Raw genomic sequence first — 20,454 nt, 5'->3', positions numbered from 1 at the left:
TCGTACCATATCGATGCATGCGGTTTGTGTCATAGTAGGAATGACCCCCATAAACATTTTATTGGAGGACTGTGAGTGCTACAGGCTGCGAGGAACGGTTGGTGCTCGCATGATTGCGAGAGCCGATTCGATGAGAAAGTGACAGCTAGCTTGGGACAGTAGCTCGAAAAGAAGGTGGACATATCGGCTCATTCCGAACCTGCCGTTGTGGCTGGACAGAAAACACGGGAAAGTCAACTTCTTTCAGACACAATTCATGCCACGGATGTTTCAGGAAGTATCTGCACAGATTCGGACACGCAGAGTCCGTCCTTTGCCCGACCTGTCCGAACTGCGAGGAGACACCGGAATACGTGTTTTTCGATTGTGCTCGATTCAGAACAGAGCGAAGTGTGATTTCAGCGGGCAGCACTTGTAATATAAACCCCGAGAACATCATGCAAGAAATGTGCAAGAACGAGAATACGTGGAACGAAATAGGCAGAGCGGTAACGCAGATCATGTTGCCGCTGCAGCGAAAATGGCGTGAAGACCAGAGGGCATCTGGAAGCGATCACAGTAGCACGGTCGGTTACGGGAAAGCTTCCGCCGTCGGGAACTTCCCGTCGGGGTAGGATGAATCCGCCGGCGTGGACTATCTGAGTAAATCGCGATCGAGCTGGGAGCCTAATGGCTCAATATTAGGTACAGAAGATTGGTTTCGACGAGTTTCCGCCGCCGGGGAATTTCTAGTCGGAGTAGGCTAGATCGATCGTCGGATACTAGACCGAGAGAACTAAATGCATCAATGATGCAGTGGTGCTGAATGGCATGAGGAAAAGAGACAGTGAGCGTGGAAGATCAAGAGACGCGCGAACCGAATAAAAAATGCTTCGATGAGAAAAAAGCAGCGAACTAGCTGTGCTTGCTAGAGGCTGAAAACATACAACAACAAACAAATACAAATACAGTTTTGAAAAACAGTTTTGACGAAAAAAGTTTTCGCGGGTAAAAGGTTCATGTACAAAACCACAAAGACTTAATTTCTTTTAGTTGAATTCGTCGCGGAATCCTGTCCTTTTGTTCCTTATTGAACAATAATATCGGACTAAGGGTTACAAATTATGGCCAAAATACATTTTTTTAATGTACCTATAGATGTGAGCCAGCCTAGGGCTGAAAGCCTCTGAAATAAAGACAATAATAATAATATAATGTACCAAAGACACCATCACCGCTAAGTTCATCAATCAGGGTTTTGTTAATCAATAAATAAAAGACCTGGTTTCGATGATATTCAATCTTTTATTTCTGATCAACTGGGCTGTTACAAGAATATTTGTAGTGTTACAGTAGCTCCATGCACAAATTGCAATTGTAAATGCTGACACGTTTTGACTGATGCGTTTTCATCTTTCTATACTGTTTTGTATACATATGTATTATGTATTTAATGGCTGATAGTCGGAAACAAACGTAGTTTCAAATGGCTGTTATGAACAAAAATGGCGTCTCCCTCGTTGATTATAGTGCACCAACACCCAGCATGTATGTTCATCAAATGAAGAGGTTATGTCTTGCTTATTATTTTTTCCTCAGCCTCTCGCAAGAAAATCAAATATGACTAGAATACGTTGTTCATGACACATGTTTCCAAAACATGACTAAAATTCGAGGATACCGTATTTTTCGTATTGTGTTTCCGTTTTTATCATGAAAATTCGAATGATGGGAATAAATCCTACGTTTCTACAGAACAAGAAAGTATTATTAAAATAACATAAGCTCGTTTCTCTAATGCGTTGCTTTGAATGATAGGTTGCAATTTATATAGATCAATCATTCGTTCACTTTCATGTGAGCAATTTGTATTCGTGGCACATATGTGTAATGCTCGCTTACTCGTGCACTACGCCTAAAGTTAAACAGATATATAGGTATCGCAACGAAACAAATGTGTATGACAATTGGAAACAAAAATTCAACGATTGCACGTGTATGAAAGAAACAATAACATCGAAAAGGTAAACATGGGCGTAGGGTGGAGTGGTGGGTGTTTTGGGCGAGATACTCGCCACCCACATCCTCGTATCACACTCAACTGCTTGATTTTCCTCGACCGAAATCAGTAGTTGGCGATGGGATTTGCAGCTTCTCCAACGCTGCATCGGCCATCTTCTTGTACTTGCCGACCAGCTCGGGCAGGTCGTACGCGATGGCAATGTCCAACTTGTTGATCGGACACCCACGGAAGTACGTGCACGTCTCGGACAACTTCTGGAACTCGTACAGCGGGTTCAGGTGGAAGAAATCACGGTATACGTCCGGATCCGGCAAGTCGTAGCGGGAGATGTTGGTTAGCGTGGACAAGCCCTCATAGATGTGGTACTGTTGCGGGTTACCGATGATCTGCTCGGAGATTTGCTTTTTGTTCGCGAATAGGGTCTTGTGGTTGTAGTAGGTCGTAAGGTAGCAGTCAACCATCTTGGCGTGATTGCGCACACGAACCTGAAAAAAATATGTTTGTTTGTTAGTTCAAGGCTGTATGTTAAAATGGTGGAGATCTTACAGCAAAACGACGTGCACTGGCGATCTTATTTTCGATTCTCTTATCGATGGCCTGGCCTAAGTCGAGCAGGAGAGAACGTTCCTGAGCTTGCAGAAGACGCACTGGTGCTCCGGTTTCGTAAGGATTGGACCACAAGGAGACGGTGTACATCACTGGTGGCTGCGCAGAGGACATCAGCGGCGAAATGTTCCAAATCAGGGCACCCTGGACACGGAGCAGCTCTTCCGGTTTCACTTGATCAGCCTTATTGAGTAGAATGCGGGTCTGTAGGGGAAATTAAGTATTGTTATACAAAAGTGTTACGACTGGAGAATTTGATGCTATGTTGTATGGCTTTCTCAGTCTAATTTAGTCAAAACGGTTAGTTTTGTTTTGTAGTCGTGCGCAAAAGCAAGGTTTTCTAAAGTCCCTAGTCCAGAGTTTAAACAAATCAAGTAACGCAAAACGACAGATAGCTTCACCCTTGAAAAAGGGCAAAATGTACAGGCCGAAACGTCGGACAATACAAAACTAACCGTTTTGACTAAATCAAACTGAGAAAGCCATACAAAATAGCATTATCTATAGTGTAGAATAGTTTATACTGTTTCGTTTGTACTGAGTCTTACCTGATATTCTCTTCCCTTGAGTTGATCCAAAATGGCTTCAGTTTCAGGTCCGACATCGAGCTTGGAAGGATCGTATACCAGGAAGATAATGTCAGCCCTATCAATAAACCACTGGCAGGCATCGTTGAACGGGAAGTACTGGGAAACCTGCTTACGTACTTCAAGAATTCCAGGAATTTCAACAATGTTGACCTGTAAGATAGTTAAAGTTCTTTGTTAGAATCTCTACATTAGGTCTACAATTGGCTTCCTTATAAATTGTATAAAGTGTTTTATACTAGGATCGCTTACAACTAGTTTAGTAACGCGGTTTTTTACATATAGATTTTGATCTTCGCAAGCGGATTTTTTTTTGCACCGGTTCTTTAATCGTAGGAATAGGAACTTAGAAGAATTACCACGAATAATTCTTTTGATTTTCAACTGCAAACGCGAATACTGGAGTCTGCGCGAATTATGCTGCCCATGATTTCATAGTTGACGTAATAACCTTTGCACTTTGGGATGTATTTCGAATAATTTAAGGTCAAACTTTGTAAATTTTGAACATTTCAATCCGTAAACACTTAACCCTTTCAGGCCCAAATTTTTCTAAGCGATATTACGTAGTAAATAACGGGCTTGGTGGTCATATGGCTACCGCTTCTGCCTCATACGCAGGAGGTCGTGGGTTCAATCCCAGGCCCGTTCCATTCCTCCTACTTTGTATCTTATCATATATTTCTCATGTTCTAGCAATCGCTAGAACTGGAAATGGGCTTTCATACCGTTTCCATCTTCTATCCATATACCTACAACAAGTTCTAGCAGGTAACTGTTAGAATTCGGAATGAGCTAAAAAAAAAGCTCGTTTCGGCATCCAATTAGAATATACTCCACCCTTTCATTACTATCACATTGGCAACCCGTTAACCAAGACGAACCTCTGCCGTAAAACCTAACCCCAGATTCCAATAAAAATCCGCAGGAACTCGTGGCGAGTGCAGAGGTGTTCTCGGCTTGCAGTGGGCGAGTGACTGCATCATCAATTCCTTCCCATTCCCGATGACCGTGAGGACGTGGCCAGCGCCGTTATCGACCATCCAAAATACTAGAGCTCTCGGACTGTGCACATTGAGGTTGGAGAGCAAATCCCATGCTTCCATCCATTGGTTCCCTGTGCAATTGCGATTGTTCTGGTCGATCACGGAGTAGCAACTACGAATTGCACGGTCATCATGCTCATGCTCAAATTTTTCTAAGCGATATTACGCAGTAAATTTGATATGTTCCATTGGTTTTTGTGAATAATAAAGGAGAAAAGACAAAACAAGTTGAAACATATTTTTTCGGGATGTACTAGATCATCCAAACTGTCCTTGAGTTCAGAACTTACGATCTACAGCCACGACACTAAATTTTTTCGCCACTAGAAGCTTGGATATGTATTCAACTATATCCATAATATATTTTTGTAGATCAGGAGACATGGTTTTGGGATATTCTGGGTCATCCAAACTGTCGTTGAAGTCAGAACTTGCGATCTACAACCACCACTCAAAGTTTTTTCGTCGCTCCAAGCTTGGATATTTATTCAAGCATGTCCATAACATATTCCGGAAGATCAGGAGACATGGTAAGCTGGTTTGGGGACATCCTGGATTATCCAAACCGTCCTTGAGTTCAGAACTTGCGATCTACAGCCACCACTCTAGCTTTTTTTGTCGCTTCAAGTTTAGATGTGTATTCATCCATATCAATGATACATTTCTGAAGATCAAGGGACATGTTTAGATGGTTTTGGGATATACTGGTTCATCAAAACCGAACCCACCCACGCAATGCAAAACCACATATGGAAGCAGCGAGCCCCCTTCTTTCATTAAATTGCGCTGTTTGCACGTTTGTTTGAGAAACTACATAGGTGCATGCACTTTGAACACCTAATATGGAGTACTGCTTACAGTTTCCGGACTGGAAGTGCCGAGGTGTTGAGTTTTACAAAAGACTATTGAATTGTTTCGAAGAAAACGAAAGATTCGTTGCCTATTTGTTCAAAAACAGTTTATTGTTGTTATCTCGAAATTGTGTAAAATAAATATATGCAGTTTCTCAAACAAATGATTCATTTAGAAACTTTGTGTGACGAAAGAGCTAAAATTGCATCTGTAGATTTTCTCGAAATCAAGAATAGCTTGGAAGCCTCATATAATCTCAAAAAATATCTTACGATATCCGTAGGTGTAGTGGATATAATTGAATTCATATTGAAGCTTTGAGTACCGCAAAGAGCTTCTAAGAAACTGTCAATCTCAAGTCACGAACTCAATGACAGTTAAGATTGCCCAGAATATCTCATAACTAACTTACGATATCTGTTGACCACCCAAGAGAGGTAATGGATATAATTGAATGTATGTTGAAGCTTTCAGTACTAAAAAAAGGTTTTTTTTTGCAACTGTAGATCTCAAACCCCGTTTCCAAAGACAGTTTGATTGTTCAGATTATCTCAAAACTATTTTACGATATTCGTTGACTTGCCGGGAAGTGTAATGGATATAACGGAATGTATATTGAAGCTTTGAATACCGAAAAAAGCATCTAAGCAGCTGCAGATCTGAAGTCCCGAACTCAAGGACGGCTTGAGTTCCTGGGAGGTGTAATTAATATAACTTAACGGTTATTGAAGCTTTGAGTATCGAAAAGAGCTTCCAAGCAGCTGTAGATCTCAAGTCAAGAGTATGATGTTCGATTTTATACAACCATTTTTCAGTTGGGGTCATATATGACCTCATGGGGCTGAAAGGGTTAAATGATGGAATGGAATATGCAAGGATTCGATGTTGCAGCGGTTGATTTACCCTAATAAACGCTTTATAAGTCAAATTCGCTAAAATTTTAAATAGTTGTTGGGCAGTATGCGATCTATGTATTTTTTTAAAATTTTCGACGCTTTTTCTTTAGTTGAGAACTAATAATAAGGTAAGACAACCCTATGGTGAATACCCTCATACATTTCATTCACGATTCATGATATGCTCAGTTCAACTCCGGAGCAAGGGAATATACCTAGCGCCGGAAGAAAGACGCATTATCTCCCAAAGGTTACTCAGGCTTGACCTTTCCGGACACCTCCGAAAGTAACCTAATTGACTCCCAAAGCGCTGTCTCTGGCATGAAGGAAAGAGCTGGCACTCCACTTCAGCCACCACAAATGGCTCCAATGCGCAACGTTTTCACAGAGGAGACAATTCTGCGGCAATGAGAATGTTGGTAGCAGAACTCTTAGCCAATTAAGGTTCAAATTACCGTCATTCAGTCATTGACGAGAAAGACAGCCACGTGATCGTTCCACTCCCAGTAATAAAACCACCCACCGAGGAGAAAAAGCATTCTGCAGCTGGATGGGGGAAGTATTTCTGTTTCAAATCTACATCATCCAATAGCGAAGACATAATTATATCCGGTGAATGCTTCATTTGGTATACAACCAAAATTCGCTTTAGTTTAAAAAAAAAACTGCCTTTTGCACCATTTTTTTTCCAAGAGGGTAAGTCGACGATTTACTCTCGCACGCTCTGTTATATATAAGAGAGCATGAGAGTAAATCGTCGATTTCCTCTCTTGGGACAAAATATTGCAAAAGGCAGTTTTTTTGAAAACTAAAGCGAAATACAACCAAATGAAGCATCCACCGGATATAATTATTAACGCATTTGCCCAAAAGTACACGCGGCGCTCCCCAAAGGAAACGGCGCACCGCGCTTTTTACTGCCCGTATACTCGCTTCTTATGGGGAGATTGCATTGCGACGTTTCCTAAGGTGCGGTTGTTGCTTTCGAAAGGGAAACGCCGCGTGGAATCTTGTGCAAATGCGCTTTTGGAAACATTACAACAGCCGCGTGGTGTATCGTATTAATAGCACCCTACAATATGTCTTCGCTATTGGTTTGTAGTTTGGTTGTCTTCGCTATGATGTAGTTTTGAAACAGAAATACTTCCCCCATACAGCTGGAGACTCCTTTTTCTCCTCGGTGCACAGTGTTTTATTTCGTCATTTTCACGATCGAAATTCAAAAACTCGAAAAGTGTTGATTTTGGATATAGGGTTTGTTCACAGAAGTTTCAAGATATTTAGGAGCGCATCTTTCGATAAAAACAGTTTGATGATTAATTCCCCTGAAAGTGAGTTGAGAAAATTATTTTTCCACCAGAATGAGATAGACACGTAGTGTCTTCGGCAAAGTTGTAGTAAATGTTAATACGAGCAACTTTGCTGAACATCCCGAGTTTCTATCTCTTATATATAACAAACTTAAGTCGTTTTATGTAAAAACCCTTAAAATCTTATTTTTCATTCTAACTTTTTCCAATGATTTTTCCCATTTTCCGTCTCTTCTACAAAGTTGTTAAACAAGCAAAATTACATGTTTTTGCTGAACATTGTAACATTTCATCTCACATACAACAAAAGTTATCTCTAAATAATACATATTTTTAGAGGTATTTCCACTTGTGATTACAGTAATATCCCGATTTTGTCACCCCCTGGTGAATTTTGGGGTGATAAAACAGGGTATGTGACAAAATTAAAAAAAAAAAAAAAATTTCATTTTTTTCAATTCATTCCACAAATATGAATCATTTTATGCCTTGGAAAGGCCAAATGCGTGAACGGTACCCATTATTTCTTGTCGAAATTTTTTGAATTTCGATCGTGAAAATGACGAAATAAAACACTGTGCGGTGGGTGGTTTTATTACTGGAGTTCAGTGCGTGATCTCTCTTGTTTCGGACAGCAGAACGATCGCGAACGGTCGGCCGAATTATTGTGTTCTGTATTGCGCGGCCTGTAATAAAATTAATCAGTTCAGTGCGTGATCTCTCTTGTTTCGAAGCGGGCTTGGTAGTCATATGGCTACTGCTTCTGCCTCATACGCAGGAGGTCGTGAGTTCAATCCCAGGTCCGTTCCATTCTCCTACTTTGTATCTTTCTCTTTATTTCTCATGTTCTAGTAATCTGCTAGAATTGGAAATGAACTTATAGAGCTCGTTTCCTTCATCCTTCATCCAAATTCCATCAGTTACCTTCTCTATCACATTGGCAGCTCGTTCACCAAGACGGACCTCTGCCTCTCCAACCTAACCCAGAAATTCCAACAAATTCCGCATGAACTCGTGGCAAGTGCAGAGGTATATTCGGCTTGCAGTAGAGATGGGCAAAACAGCTCATTGCAGTGAGCGGATCTGATCCGTTCAGCTCATTGAAAAGAGTCAGCTCCTTAGATCAGCTCTTCAGTTCTTTAATGCTACATATATTAAAACATAATTGTTAATATTATTAATTTAATTTTAATTATCGTTGAAAAATTTGAAAAATTTATGTCATTCATTTATTTATTCATTCATTCATCATTTATCTATTTACCTCACTTTGAAATTTTTAAAATGTTAAGCTATAGTGAGGTAATAATTTCTATTGAAAAACCGACAATTTTAAACTAATAACATTTATTACGCTTTTTCTGACCTAGACGGTCTTGAAGTCTAGGAGTTCATTTAGAATCATCACATTTATTTCTATACAAAAACTAACTCAACATTATTTTCTATTCATAACTCTAAGTTACATTTTGTTGATAACGTTTCTCAAATCGGTAATTTGAATAATTCAGTCCCTAGTCTCTGATATGTATATGAACCATATCACGTGTCATAAGTTTTCTCTTCATACTGGGTGCAGTAGCCTTGTTTGCGCGCGCGGTTATAACCATGCGTAGTTGACATTTCCATACAAGCGAGCCCATTCATCTATATTGGTTCCCGAAATGCGAGAGAACTTAGAACAAGAGAGTAAAAAAATTCAGAGCACAATGCTACAAACAAACCGAGTGCACATGTAGCAGTATGCTGGCGGGAAAACCCGTCGCAAGCAAAAGATCCGCTCCGCGCAAGACACAGCTCCCAGTTCGGTTCGTTTGAACCATACGGTTCGCTCGCTAGAATGGGTCGCGACTGATCCGAATCTAGATCCGTGTCGCACGGATCTGAGCTGGTAGCGCAGCTCTCGCTTCCATGTCACAGCAACTTCGAGCTGGACGACGACATGAGCGGAACTGAGAGTTGTCCGGATCTTCGGATCTTTTGCTTGGTACGGTTCGTTCGCAACCGCACTACTAGGTATCTTTGGTGTGTCTGTTCGTAGCGCCGAGCATGTGGGTATGGGTTTAGAAATAGATGGCAAGCTAGATTATTTTTGCTTGTGTGTTTCTTATTCCTCTCTGCAGCAGAAATGATTTCTGTTGCTTGGCTAGATGGTGCTGTCGCTTGGCTTGATGGTGCTTGAGGTACAAATAATAAACGATCAGCACGTGCGCGGTACTGGACTGGAATGCTCATGCAAGCTCGCATGTGTTGTGTACCGCGAGCGTGGTATTTTCGTTTGTGTTGTACAAAATACAACAGCGCGCGTACTCGAGTACGTACGCTCGAGGGAGTTTCTCTAGGCGCGTGTTTGACAATGATTTCATCAATTTAAAGTGAGCTGCTGAGCTGGGGTTCTTTAAAAAAGATCCATGGGTCATCAGCTCAATGTAAGGAAGCGAATCTTTCGAACAGCTCCTGAGCGGAGCGCCCATCTCTAGCTTGCAGTGGGCGGGCGAGTGATTGCATCATCATTTCCTCCCCCTTCCCTACATTGACTTGCATTCTGACGTGGCAGGCGCCAGTATGACCTAACAAATGAGATCACCAGCACTTGTACATTGAAGATGTGTGCTAGTCCCAAGCAAACAACTGTTGGTTCCCTGTGCAAGAACAGCTGATCTGGTCATAATGGAGTAGCAACTACGAGCAGTCAATCAAGCTCAAGCTCAAAGCTCGGTGGGTGGTTTTATTACTGGGGGGTGGAACGAGCACGTGGCAGTCTTTCTCGTCAATGACTGAATGACGGTAGGGGAAGAGGCCCCAAAACGCCCACCATTCCCCCCCCCCCCCCGGGGGGCAAAACGACTTTCGGGTATTTACTTATACAGGGGTTAGACAAAAAGGTTGAGATAGGCAAAGTTTTCTCGAAGTTCAAGTCAGCATAACTTTGCGTAGAATGATCCGATTTTGATTAAAATGAGACCATCGGACGCGGGAACTCTTCTAGTAAACCTGAGATTGATTCTTAGCCACCGGAGATGTTCCGGGAGATTTCCTAGGGTACGTTTAAGATGCATTTTTTCCACTGCAAAATGATAGTGTCGACTGCCACCCGTATAGCAGGTTCCAAGGGCCTTCGAGGAGGAGCCGGTTTTGACATCATCTGGAACCATGCTGGGTGTCAAAATTCATGTTTTCCCAAGACGATGAATATAGGATCATTACTAAAGATATATTTTGAGAACTGTTAGACTCTCTGGCCAATTTGTAACCCTTAAATGCGCAATGTTGTTTTAAAACAACAAACCGAAAATATGTTTAATGTTAATGATTTCAATGATTATTAACGTTAAAAATATTTCCGGCGATTTCTAAAAAAATCGCTTTGCGCCTTGATAAAATCCAGTTACAACATTTGAAAGATAATGGCTACTAAGAACAAAAATGTATCATAATAAGTTATAAATATCACAATATGTTTAAATTATGTTAACTTTTTGTTATGCTTTTCTAGTCGGGTTCCGCTTATGGGTCCTGGGTTTATTTTCGCCGTTGACTGCTTTGGGGACGTTGTAACGTAACTTTAGTCAGCATATTAGTTCTAGTTTCTGGGGAAAACATAAAACATGATGGCAGTAAACGTCCAATCAAATGACAAGCAGAAGAAAAAATGCATTTTTAACATACCCTTGGAAAACCCGGAACGTCTCCGGTGGCCAAGGACCTATCTCAGATTGTGCATGGGGATAGTATACTTGAAGAGTTTCTACGCAAAATTATGCTGATTTGAACTTTGACAAAATTTTGCCTTTCTCAACCTTTTTGTCTAACCCCTGTATTTACCATGTTTGAGATAGCCTTAATAAAACTAGACGTGATATTATGTAGGTTAGGCGAAAAAAGTGTCAAAATAATAGATAGGAATGTAGGAAAAACTGAAATTTTCCATATTTTGATGAAACATCTAACATTTCGGCAAGGCAAAACGCCCTAGTGGAACTATCCTACAATGTACTCGCGTCTCCACGCACTGTCCATACCAGAATGCTGATGCGCCGACGCCTGGTTCGTTGTTCCCTAAGAGCTGCCGGCTAAAAGGCGTTTTGCCTCATGGGTTTTCCGGCAACGAAATATTACCACTTTTTCGAAATGAGAATATTATCAATACGATTGAGATTTTCTCTAATTTTAATATGGCATCAGCTAGCTTTATTGTTTAACTGTTTCGTGAGGTAGAAACACCCACGAAAATCGTTATAGTTAAGGCATAAAAGCAGTATATGCTTAGCTAGGGAATATTGCCCCTCCTTCCCCTAATTTGAGCCTAAATGAACATAGAAAGCATGAACGCAGGTTTACGAATGACATCACCACCTCAGACAGCCTTCTCAGCATCTGCAATATCTTCTCTGGAAATCCTGCCGCAGCTTGTACCGCTACCACGTACCCACCGAGAAAGCCGCTTTTGGTCCTGACCGATTCAGCCAGTGTCATATTCTCACTGCAGAGCGAGTAGACTAAGCTCCTCTGGATACAGTACATTCTGGTGAACCAACGCCAGTACACGACGTTTGCTTATATTCCATGCCAACGGCGACGTTTCGCGACGATTGTTCCTCTGGTGGACACATGTAACATGCTCGCAAGATTGTAGAGGAGTTAAGCAATGGATTTTTCAGACAAACTGTCAAACAACCATGGCTCCGAACTTCCCGAGCAGTGTTGTTTTTGGCCACAGAAGAAATAACTATCAAAATGTAAATTTTAACTTGAAGCTACTAACGAGACGAGCTACCCTTGGGTTGAAAGTCTCGCAATAAAGGCAAAAAAAAAACTTGAAGTTAATCGAATCGGTGAAATGGTTCGCAGCTTTAATTAAAATTAGTCATTTCTGACAGGCAAACGTTTTCAAAAAGGAATAGTTAAAATCAAGGAACGAAAAGAGTGAAAAGTTGTTTCAAGTGGAATCTGGAATCCCAGTCCCCCTGTCCGAGATATCACAAGCAAGCTGGGAGTGTCATCTAAAGCGGATAGCTTTCTGCACAGTAATAAAGGAGATTCGGATCCCCCGATGCTATCTCGGCCGTGCGAGGTCCGCCGAAGTTGATCCGCTGGAAGTGCATGCATATATCTTCACCGATGCCAGCGAACACAGCTACGTACGGCTGCATCGTATATCTACGAGCGGTCGCGTAAGAAGAAATGCACTGCAGTCTGGTGATGTCTCGGGCAAAAGTGGCACCGATAAAACGTCAGCCGATTCCCCGTCTTGAGTTGATGTGAGCCAAGCCGTGCTGGGCACTCACTCCTACAACATTAGCCGAACCGTTTTCTGGACCGATTCCAGCACCGTGTGCAGCTGGCTCAATTCCGACCAACACCGCTACAAGCAATTTGTTGCTTTCCGGGTCGGAGAAATCCAAGTTGACGAAGGTGACAGATTGGCGATGGATTCCAACGCAGCTCAACATCGCAGACGTGATGATAAAGTGGGGGGAAAGGAGATCCGCCGTTGCAAAGCGAAGGTATTTCTTTCCTGTATCGGTTGCAAGAAGAGTGGCCATCGCAAGAACCAAAGAGACGGAGGTAGAAGCGAGATTGGTTGTACTGTTCCACGAGGTGATCGACTCCGAACCGATTTCCCGCTGGACGAAACTGTTGCGGGTGACCGCCAGCGTATTACGGTTTATCGCCAACTGCCAACGAAAGAAGAGGGGAGAGCCGACAGTGACCAAATGAGCAACGGCAGCTGATTGAAGCGACTGCAGTAAACTACGCGTCGGTGATGGCTCCACTCGGGCAAGAAGAGCTCCAGTAAGCGGAAACGATTCTCTTGCGACAGGCACAACGGGATAGTTTTGCGGACGAGATGAGTGCGCTAACGAACAACCTAAAGCGCCAACTGGGAGAACGAATGCAAAAGCTTAAAAAGGGTAGCCCGGTATGCAAAAGCCGGTACTGGACGACGAAGGCGTTCGGCGAATGAACGGCCGGCTTGCGAACTCCGAGGAGAGTTCCTTCGACAAGAAGCACCCGATCATTCTGTCACGGTTCCGGTGTCCAGCAATACAGCAAATAGTGAGCAAATGCGTCTGGTGTAGAGTGAACAAGTGTCGGCCACGTTCACCGAGGATGGCTCCACTTCCCGTCGAACGAGGCACGTCTCATCGTCGGCCATTCAGCTCCGTCGGCGTCGACTGCCGACTATTTGGGCCCGGTGGAAGTTACAGTTGGGCGGCGTAAAGAGAAGCGTTGGGTGGCAGTTTTCACTTGCTTGGCTGAGTCGTGTCAAATGGGCATCACCAGTTTCCAAAGTAAGTTTGGCAGCCCAAGTCAAATATTCTCAGACAATGCCACTTGCTTCCGCGGAACGAACAATAAAATGATCAAGATGGAGCAGCTCGACTAACGCCTGGCATTTCATTCCGCCGGGAACCCCACACATGGAAGATGTCTGGGAACGGATAGAGCGGTCGGTGAAAGAGGCAATGCGGACACTCGACGATACAAGAAAGCTGAAGGACTAGATCCTGGTGACGACAATGACAGAAGCGGCTGACATGATCAACACGCGTCCACTGACCTACTTGCCGCAGGACTCGAACGACAAAACGGAAGCACTAAAAAGGGAGAAACGCAATGGAGTGCGGCAACGGAAAGGCAAAACGGCAAGCGGTTTGTCGACGGTTTGTACTAAAAAATTCCGCATCATTGCCGCAGTTGCAAAACGCAATGCATGCGGATTTGCCGGACAGGTTTCATATGACGTTTCAAGTTTTGAAGAAATTCTTATTTTTTTAAAAGATGATTTTAATTATTTCTAGAGACGATTTAATTTCAATTATTTAAATAAACTTTTAAATTAATTCTAGTTGATTCAGTGACTGCTTTAAATATATCAGAACCTCGATCAGAACAGTAGGAATACTATTTTTTGATGTCTTGAACCGCCGGAAGTTCCTGCAGGAATTCCTCCGGAGGCTCAGAAGTGTTGTAGAAAATTCCGATAAGGAAGCTCCATCACCAATTTCTCCAGAAGATCCACCACAAATCCCTTCGAAAGTTCCTTCAGGAATTGCACTGGAAGTTCATCAAGCAATTATTCCGAAAGTTTTTGCTGAAATCGCTCTGGATGTTCCTCATCCAGAGAGAAATCCATAAATTCGGAAAACTTCGGAAGTTCCTACATGAAGATTCTCCAGAAATTTCTTCGGAAGTTCCTTCAGGAATTCCCCAGGAAGTTTGCCTAGGAATTCCTCCGGAAAATCCTCCAAAAAGTTCCCAGGAAGCTTCGTTTCGTTGTACTTAATTGCGATGAAAAAAAAAAACACTAATTTAAGTACTCCGGAAGGTTCTCCATATTCTACAGAAAGTTCCACCAGGAATTCATTTGGAAGTTTCTCCAGCAATTCCTTCGAAAGTGCCTTCACAAATTCCTTCGGGGTTCCTCCAGCCCTTCTTTCGGAAGTTTCTTCGGAAGTGGTTCCTGAAATTGTTCCAGGAATTCCTGCGGAAGTTCTTCCAGAAATTCCTCTGGAAGTTCCTCCATGAATTTCTCCGGAACCTCCTCCAGGAATTCCTCCAGAAGTTCTTCAAGATTCCTTCGGAAGTTTCTTCAGTAATTCCTTCGGAAAATCCTCCAGAAATTCCTTAAAAAGTTCCTCCACGAATTCCTCCGTAAGTTCCCCCAAAAGTTCCTCCAAGAGTTCCTCAAGAAATTTCGCATGGAGTTCACCAGGAATTCCTTCGAAAGCTCCTCCACGAATTCCTCCAGGAATTCCACTGGATGTTCCTCGAAATTCTTTTGAAAGTTCCTCCAATAATTCCTTTAGCAAATCCTTCAGAAATTCCTCCAAGACTTCCTCCGGAAATTACTACAGAAGTTCTTCCGGAAGTTCCTCCAGGAATTCCTCCGAAAGTTCCTCCAGCAGTTCATCCGGAAGTTCCTCCAGGAATTCCTCCGGAAGTTCCTGCAAAACTTACTTCCGAAGTTCCTTCGTAAGTTCTTCCAAGAGTTCCTTCGAAAGATCCTCCGGAAGTTCCTATAACAATTCCTCCGAATGCTTCTCCACGAATTCCGCCAGGAATTCCTCCGCAAGCTCCTCAAGATTCTTTCGGAAGTTCCTCCAGTAATTCCATCGTACATTCTTTCAGGAATTCCTTCAGAACTTCCTCCAAGAACTCCTCCAGAAGTTCCTCAAGATTTCTTCAAAAGTTCCTCCATTTTTTTTCTTCGGAAGTTCCTTCAGGAGTTCCTTAAGAAGTTCCTTCAGGAATTCTTTCTGAAGTTCTGCAAAAATTACTTCGGAAGTTCCTTCGTAAGTTTTCCCAAGAGTTCCTTCGAAAGTTCCTCCAAGAGTTCTTCTGGAAGTTCTTCTAAGAGTTCCTCAGGAAATCCCTACAAGAGTTCCTCAAGAAGTTCCCAATGGGGTCCACCAAGAATTCCTCCGAATGCTCCTCCACAAATTTCTCCGCAAGATCCTCAAGATTCCTTCGGAAGTTCCTCCAGTAATTCCTTCAAGAGTTCCTTCGGAAATTCCTACAGAAGTTCTTCCGAAAGTTCCTCTAGAAGCTCCTACGGTAGTTCCTCCAGAAATTCCTCCGGAAGTTCCTCTAGATTCCTTCGGAAGATCATCCAGTACTTCCTTCGGAAGTTCCTTCAGGATTTTTTCAGAGGTTCCTGCGAAAATTCCTTCGGAAGTTCCTTCGTAACTTTCCCCAAGAGTTCTTTCGAAAGTTCCTCCAGGAGTTCCTCCGGAAGTTCCTCCAGGAATGCTCCAAAAGTTCCTCCAGGATTTCCTCTGGAAAGACCTCCCGGAATTCCTCCGGAAGTTCCTCCTGAATTTCCTTCCGAAGTTCCTCCTGAATGTCCTCCGGAAGTTCCTCCAGGATTTCCTCCGGAAGTTCCTCAAGGAATTCCCCCGGAAGTTCCTCCAGGGAATCCTTCAGAAGTTCCTCCAGGAAATCCCCCGGAAGTTCCTCCAGGAATAATTCCGAATTTCCCTTGGAAGGACCTCCCCATATTCCCCCGGAAGCTCCTCCTGTATATCTTTGGAACTGTAAGTTATCCTTGGAATTCCTTGAGGAACTTCGAGAAGAATTCCTGGGCCATTTCAAGTTTGTATGGAAAATAGTATGAGAAATTAAGCGGAAAGAGAACCCACATAGCTAAAAGCATTAGTTAGGAGCTTTCACTCGCTATACGAGATATTTCTTTGCAAATTCGACAACTTAATGTTCTTGAAAATCTCTGCCACCTTTCCTCTTCAAGTTGCTGTATAATATTTTTTTCCCGAAGGGAATCCAAAATTTCAGAAGCAGCACAATGTTGCAATTGCAAGAACATTAAGTTGTCGAATTTGCAAAGAAATATCTCGTATAGCGAGTGAAAGCTCCTAACTAATGCTTTTAGCTGTGTGGGTTCTCTTTCCACTTAATTTCTCATACTATTTTCCATACAAACTTGAAATAGCTTCTGTTCTGTCAGTTTTTAACCAAATCAGCTCAAGTTTCCAGACGACATTAAGAGCACGTAATATAGGTATCAAATGAGCGTAGTAGAGCAACATAGATTTTTCAAACCACCCTAGCTCGGGTAGTGCCCAAGGACATGGACCATCCCACCACTCCAGAGTTCCGCTCAATAGAAAAATATTTGGCCATCGTCAAGAGAGTTGATTCATATTAAGTAATAGCTATATGTACCCGGCTTTGCTCGGGACTGAAAGTTAAATTATGCAAATAAAATGTCTAATGCTGAAGCACGAAACCGACAGAGGTAGATTTACCGTGCATCGAATTCTATCCATGTGTCGATCTATTTTTATGTATTTCTATGGCCCTTCTACCTTTTCAATAAACATCTTTCAAAAACAGAGAATGTGTGTGCCAAATCTGGTTGGAATTGGTCCTGGGGGTTGGAAGTTACACTGAATTGCTCGTTTTCCAAAGACAGCCCCTCCCCCTTTCCCAATGACCATCCAGTTTAGCCGCATTACACATTTTCATGTATGACCAATTTTTGATTGCAGTGACGTCGCGTAATACAATTTTTAGCTGTTATTTTTATTTTTAGCAATTTACAGCTTAAATGAAAAATTGAATTAATAGAGTCGTTGAAGCTTATGAAAATCTATAGTTCTTCTTCTTCTTCTTATTGGCATTACATCCCCACACTGGGACAGTGCCGCCTCACAGCTTAGTGTTCATTAAGCACTTCCACAGTTATTAACTGCAAGGTTTCTAAGCCAAGTTACCATTTTTGCATTCGTATATCATGAGGCTAACACGATGATACTTTTATGCCCAGGGAAGTCGAGAAAATTTCCAACCCGAAAATTGTGTAGACCGGCACCGGGAATCGAACCCAGCCACCCTCAGCATGGTCTTGTTTTGTAGCCGCGCGTCTTACCGCTCGGCTAAGGAGGGCCCCAAAAAATCTATAGTTATTCTATGCATTTTCGTACAAAAAATCCCTAAATTTAAACCCAGTGCACAGGTAGATTGAGGTTAGGGAAACGCCACTGTTTAATTGCAATACCTGGCCTTAACGCGAAAAGTATATGAAAATTAGTGAAACTTTAATGGAATTGATGGAGTTCCTGCCTATCATGAGCCTGGATAGGCGTTGATTCATTCCAGTCCTATTTCTATAAAAACGAATGCCAAAATCGTGAGTTCTACATGGGATCCAAAATCTGAAGTAGAATCAATCAGAAGTAGAGACTGCCTTTAATGAATTTAGAGTTTCTGAAACCCACCTGATGATTATACTTTATTGCATCTGTACATATGACATGTCAACTACTTGTACGGCAAAGAAATTTTTAATCGTTTTATCTCTTGGGTCGTCTGTAATATATTTTCAATTTCTTTCAAAAGTGCTTAAAAATAGATGCTCTTGTGCGGCAAAGCTATTTTGGTTTCGTTTGGTCTTTTCCTTGCGTGTACCGTGCGCCGTAAGTGTAGATGACCGCCATAGTGGAAGTGTAAATGCCAACGTTCGCCTCCCAGACGCACGCCACAACAACAGCTGCTGCTGGCATGTTACTACACAATGTTGAATTGCGAAATCTCGCATAACATTTCAAGCAATGTAGAATAATCTTCATGTAATAATATTCATTAGAACCAGACCAAACTGGCGGCGCGTGACATTCAGTACCTGAAGCATTTTATAGGTTAGATGGCTCACGACACCATTGTAACATATTATACTTTGTTTTGAATTTTTCTAAAGCGATCCTAATGTTGGATATAGCATTCGCCCTACTTACCCGTTCAAGAAGTTTGTTTGGCAGCTTATGACCTCGCAGACGGTCCAAAAGTCCTTGGCCGAATTTCTGCAATCCGGAGAAGGTCCAGTCGGCAGCCAGCTGAGTTCCATCCAGCACTTCTGGTTCGTCACCGTGCATTAGAATGTTGAAATAAGCTGGGGATGGCTCCGCACCTGCAATGATAATACACACAGTTTACTTTTCATGCTATTTCGAATTATGTACAAAGTTACTTACCAGTTCGGACTGAATTCGGAGTGTATTCGTTGTGAGTAAGATAGTTCAGAATAGTGGACTTTCCACCGCTCCATGGGCCCATGAATAGAACAAGCGGCTTGGAGAAAATTTCTGGATCGCCAAAGTGGCGATTACTGAGATCACGGTATTTGTACAGAGTTTCCAGCGGTTTGATGGCGGTGTCATACGTTTTCTTCAGATCGCGCAAGATAACGTCAGCGACTTTCTGGAGGGCTTGTTCCTTTTCGGTAGATTGGTCGTTGATGTGTAGCAATTCGTAAATGTGCGAAGTATCTCTAAGGTTCGATGGGATTTCGTACTCCTAGTGAGACACGAAGAACACACAAACATAGTTGAGGAAGGAAGTGAAACAGTTATTCGACATTATTGAAAAGAGCGTGTTTATGAAAAAGATAGAGAATTATTTTCATTACCAGTAACAGGTCTTCCTCTGGGAGTGGTTCCGATTCTTCGACACTTTCTTGTGAAACAACTTCCACAGTATCATCCGAAGCTGGCACGGCCTCTTCAGGTGTAGTTTCTACCTTTTCTGCAATTTCTTCGCTGACTTCTTCTGTGATTGGCTCGGACACAGCCTCAGCTTCCTCTGCTGATTCTTCTGCGGTAGTCTCTTGAACTAGTTCGGCACTTTCTGGCACGACTTCTGCAGTTGATTGGTCATCTTCAGTAGATGCAATTTCGTCAACTGCAGCTTCTTCAGAAGCAAGTTCTTCCACCGGTACAGTTGGCTCTTCAACAACTTCTTCTGCCGCTTCGGTGCTTTCTTCGATAACTTCTTCACTCGGTGCAGTTGGCTCTTCTTCAACTTCTGGACTAGCTTCATCAACGACCTCTGGGCTTGCTTCAGTTTCTACTGCAGCTTCATTATCAACTTCGGTCAACGGTTCCTCCTCGCCTTCCTGAAATTCATTGTCAACTTGTGATGTAAGTTACATTGTTTTGAATGGGGATGGATTGGTTGTACTATTCATGGTTTTGATTCCCCACCCCGCCAAAATCGTTCGGTGACAGGTTATTCACAGGTCGAGGTAAGGTAACATGGTCAAGGTTTTTAATCGAGTATCGGGGTTTAATTCTATACCTCTTCCTCGGCACTAGCTGTTGGTTCGTCGTCATCATCGATATCTTGTTCCGTTTCTTCGCTCAACGTTTCGGACTCATCCTCTTCATCTTCTGCTGTTCCTACTTCTTCTTCCTCATCATCGTCATCGTCGTCAGTCTCATCGTCATCTCCACCCTCATAATCTTCGTCTTGTTCAACGTCCTGCACAATTGATCGCAGTCATCAACACAATCCGAGTTTTGAATTGTGTTGATAACTGTACCTGATTATCATCTTCATCCTCATCTTGATCCTGATCCGTTTCGCTACTAGCCTCAATATCAGCGTCATCTTCTTCCTGAGTATTTTACAAGTAATTTCATCGCGTTGTTTCTACCACAAATATTGCAGAAAGCTTTACCTGTTCTACACTCAATGTATATTCCCCATCTTCATCATCTTCCTCATCGTCTTCAGTGAGGTCTACATCGTCTTCCTCATCTTGATCTAAATCTTCGTCGTCTTCCTATGCAACAAAACATTGACAGTAAAGTCCTTTAACAAATTTATCAATCCGATCATCAGTGTATGATCGTA

The 20,454-nt window shown here is 42.5% G+C and overlaps 1 protein-coding gene across 9 annotated transcripts in view; it reads right to left on the bottom strand.

Moving 5' to 3' along the window:
* Positions 1-1,264: 1,264 nt before the first annotated feature.
* Positions 1,265-20,454, bottom strand: part of LOC134225218 (serine-aspartate repeat-containing protein F) — a 45,301-nt gene continuing 26,111 nt past the window's right edge. For 8 of the 9 annotated variants that reach the window (XM_062705109.1, XM_062705144.1, XM_062705135.1 and 5 more), the window contains 9 exons: positions 20,279-20,383; positions 20,141-20,215; positions 19,897-20,079; positions 19,229-19,714; positions 18,795-19,116; positions 18,558-18,730; positions 3,157-3,348; positions 2,549-2,812; positions 1,265-2,487 (listed from right to left, as the gene is read on the bottom strand). In XM_062705109.1, coding sequence (XP_062561093.1) covers positions 2,077-2,487; positions 2,549-2,812; positions 3,157-3,348; positions 18,558-18,730; positions 18,795-19,116; positions 19,229-19,714; positions 19,897-20,079; positions 20,141-20,215; positions 20,279-20,383 — 2,211 coding nt within the window. In that variant the 3' untranslated portion in view covers positions 1,265-2,076. The remainder of the gene's footprint in view (positions 2,488-2,548; positions 2,813-3,156; positions 3,349-18,557; positions 18,731-18,794; positions 19,117-19,228; positions 19,715-19,896; positions 20,080-20,140; positions 20,216-20,278; positions 20,384-20,454) is intronic. The other variant, XM_062705167.1, reaches the window with a different exon arrangement.

The sequence above is a fragment of the Armigeres subalbatus genome, chromosome 1 (genome assembly GCF_024139115.2).
Source record: "Armigeres subalbatus isolate Guangzhou_Male chromosome 1, GZ_Asu_2, whole genome shotgun sequence".
Lineage (NCBI taxonomy): Eukaryota > Metazoa > Arthropoda > Insecta > Diptera > Culicidae > Armigeres > Armigeres subalbatus.
The sequence above is the reverse complement of the archived record's forward strand: the minus strand, read 5'-3'. Positions and strand labels throughout refer to the sequence as shown.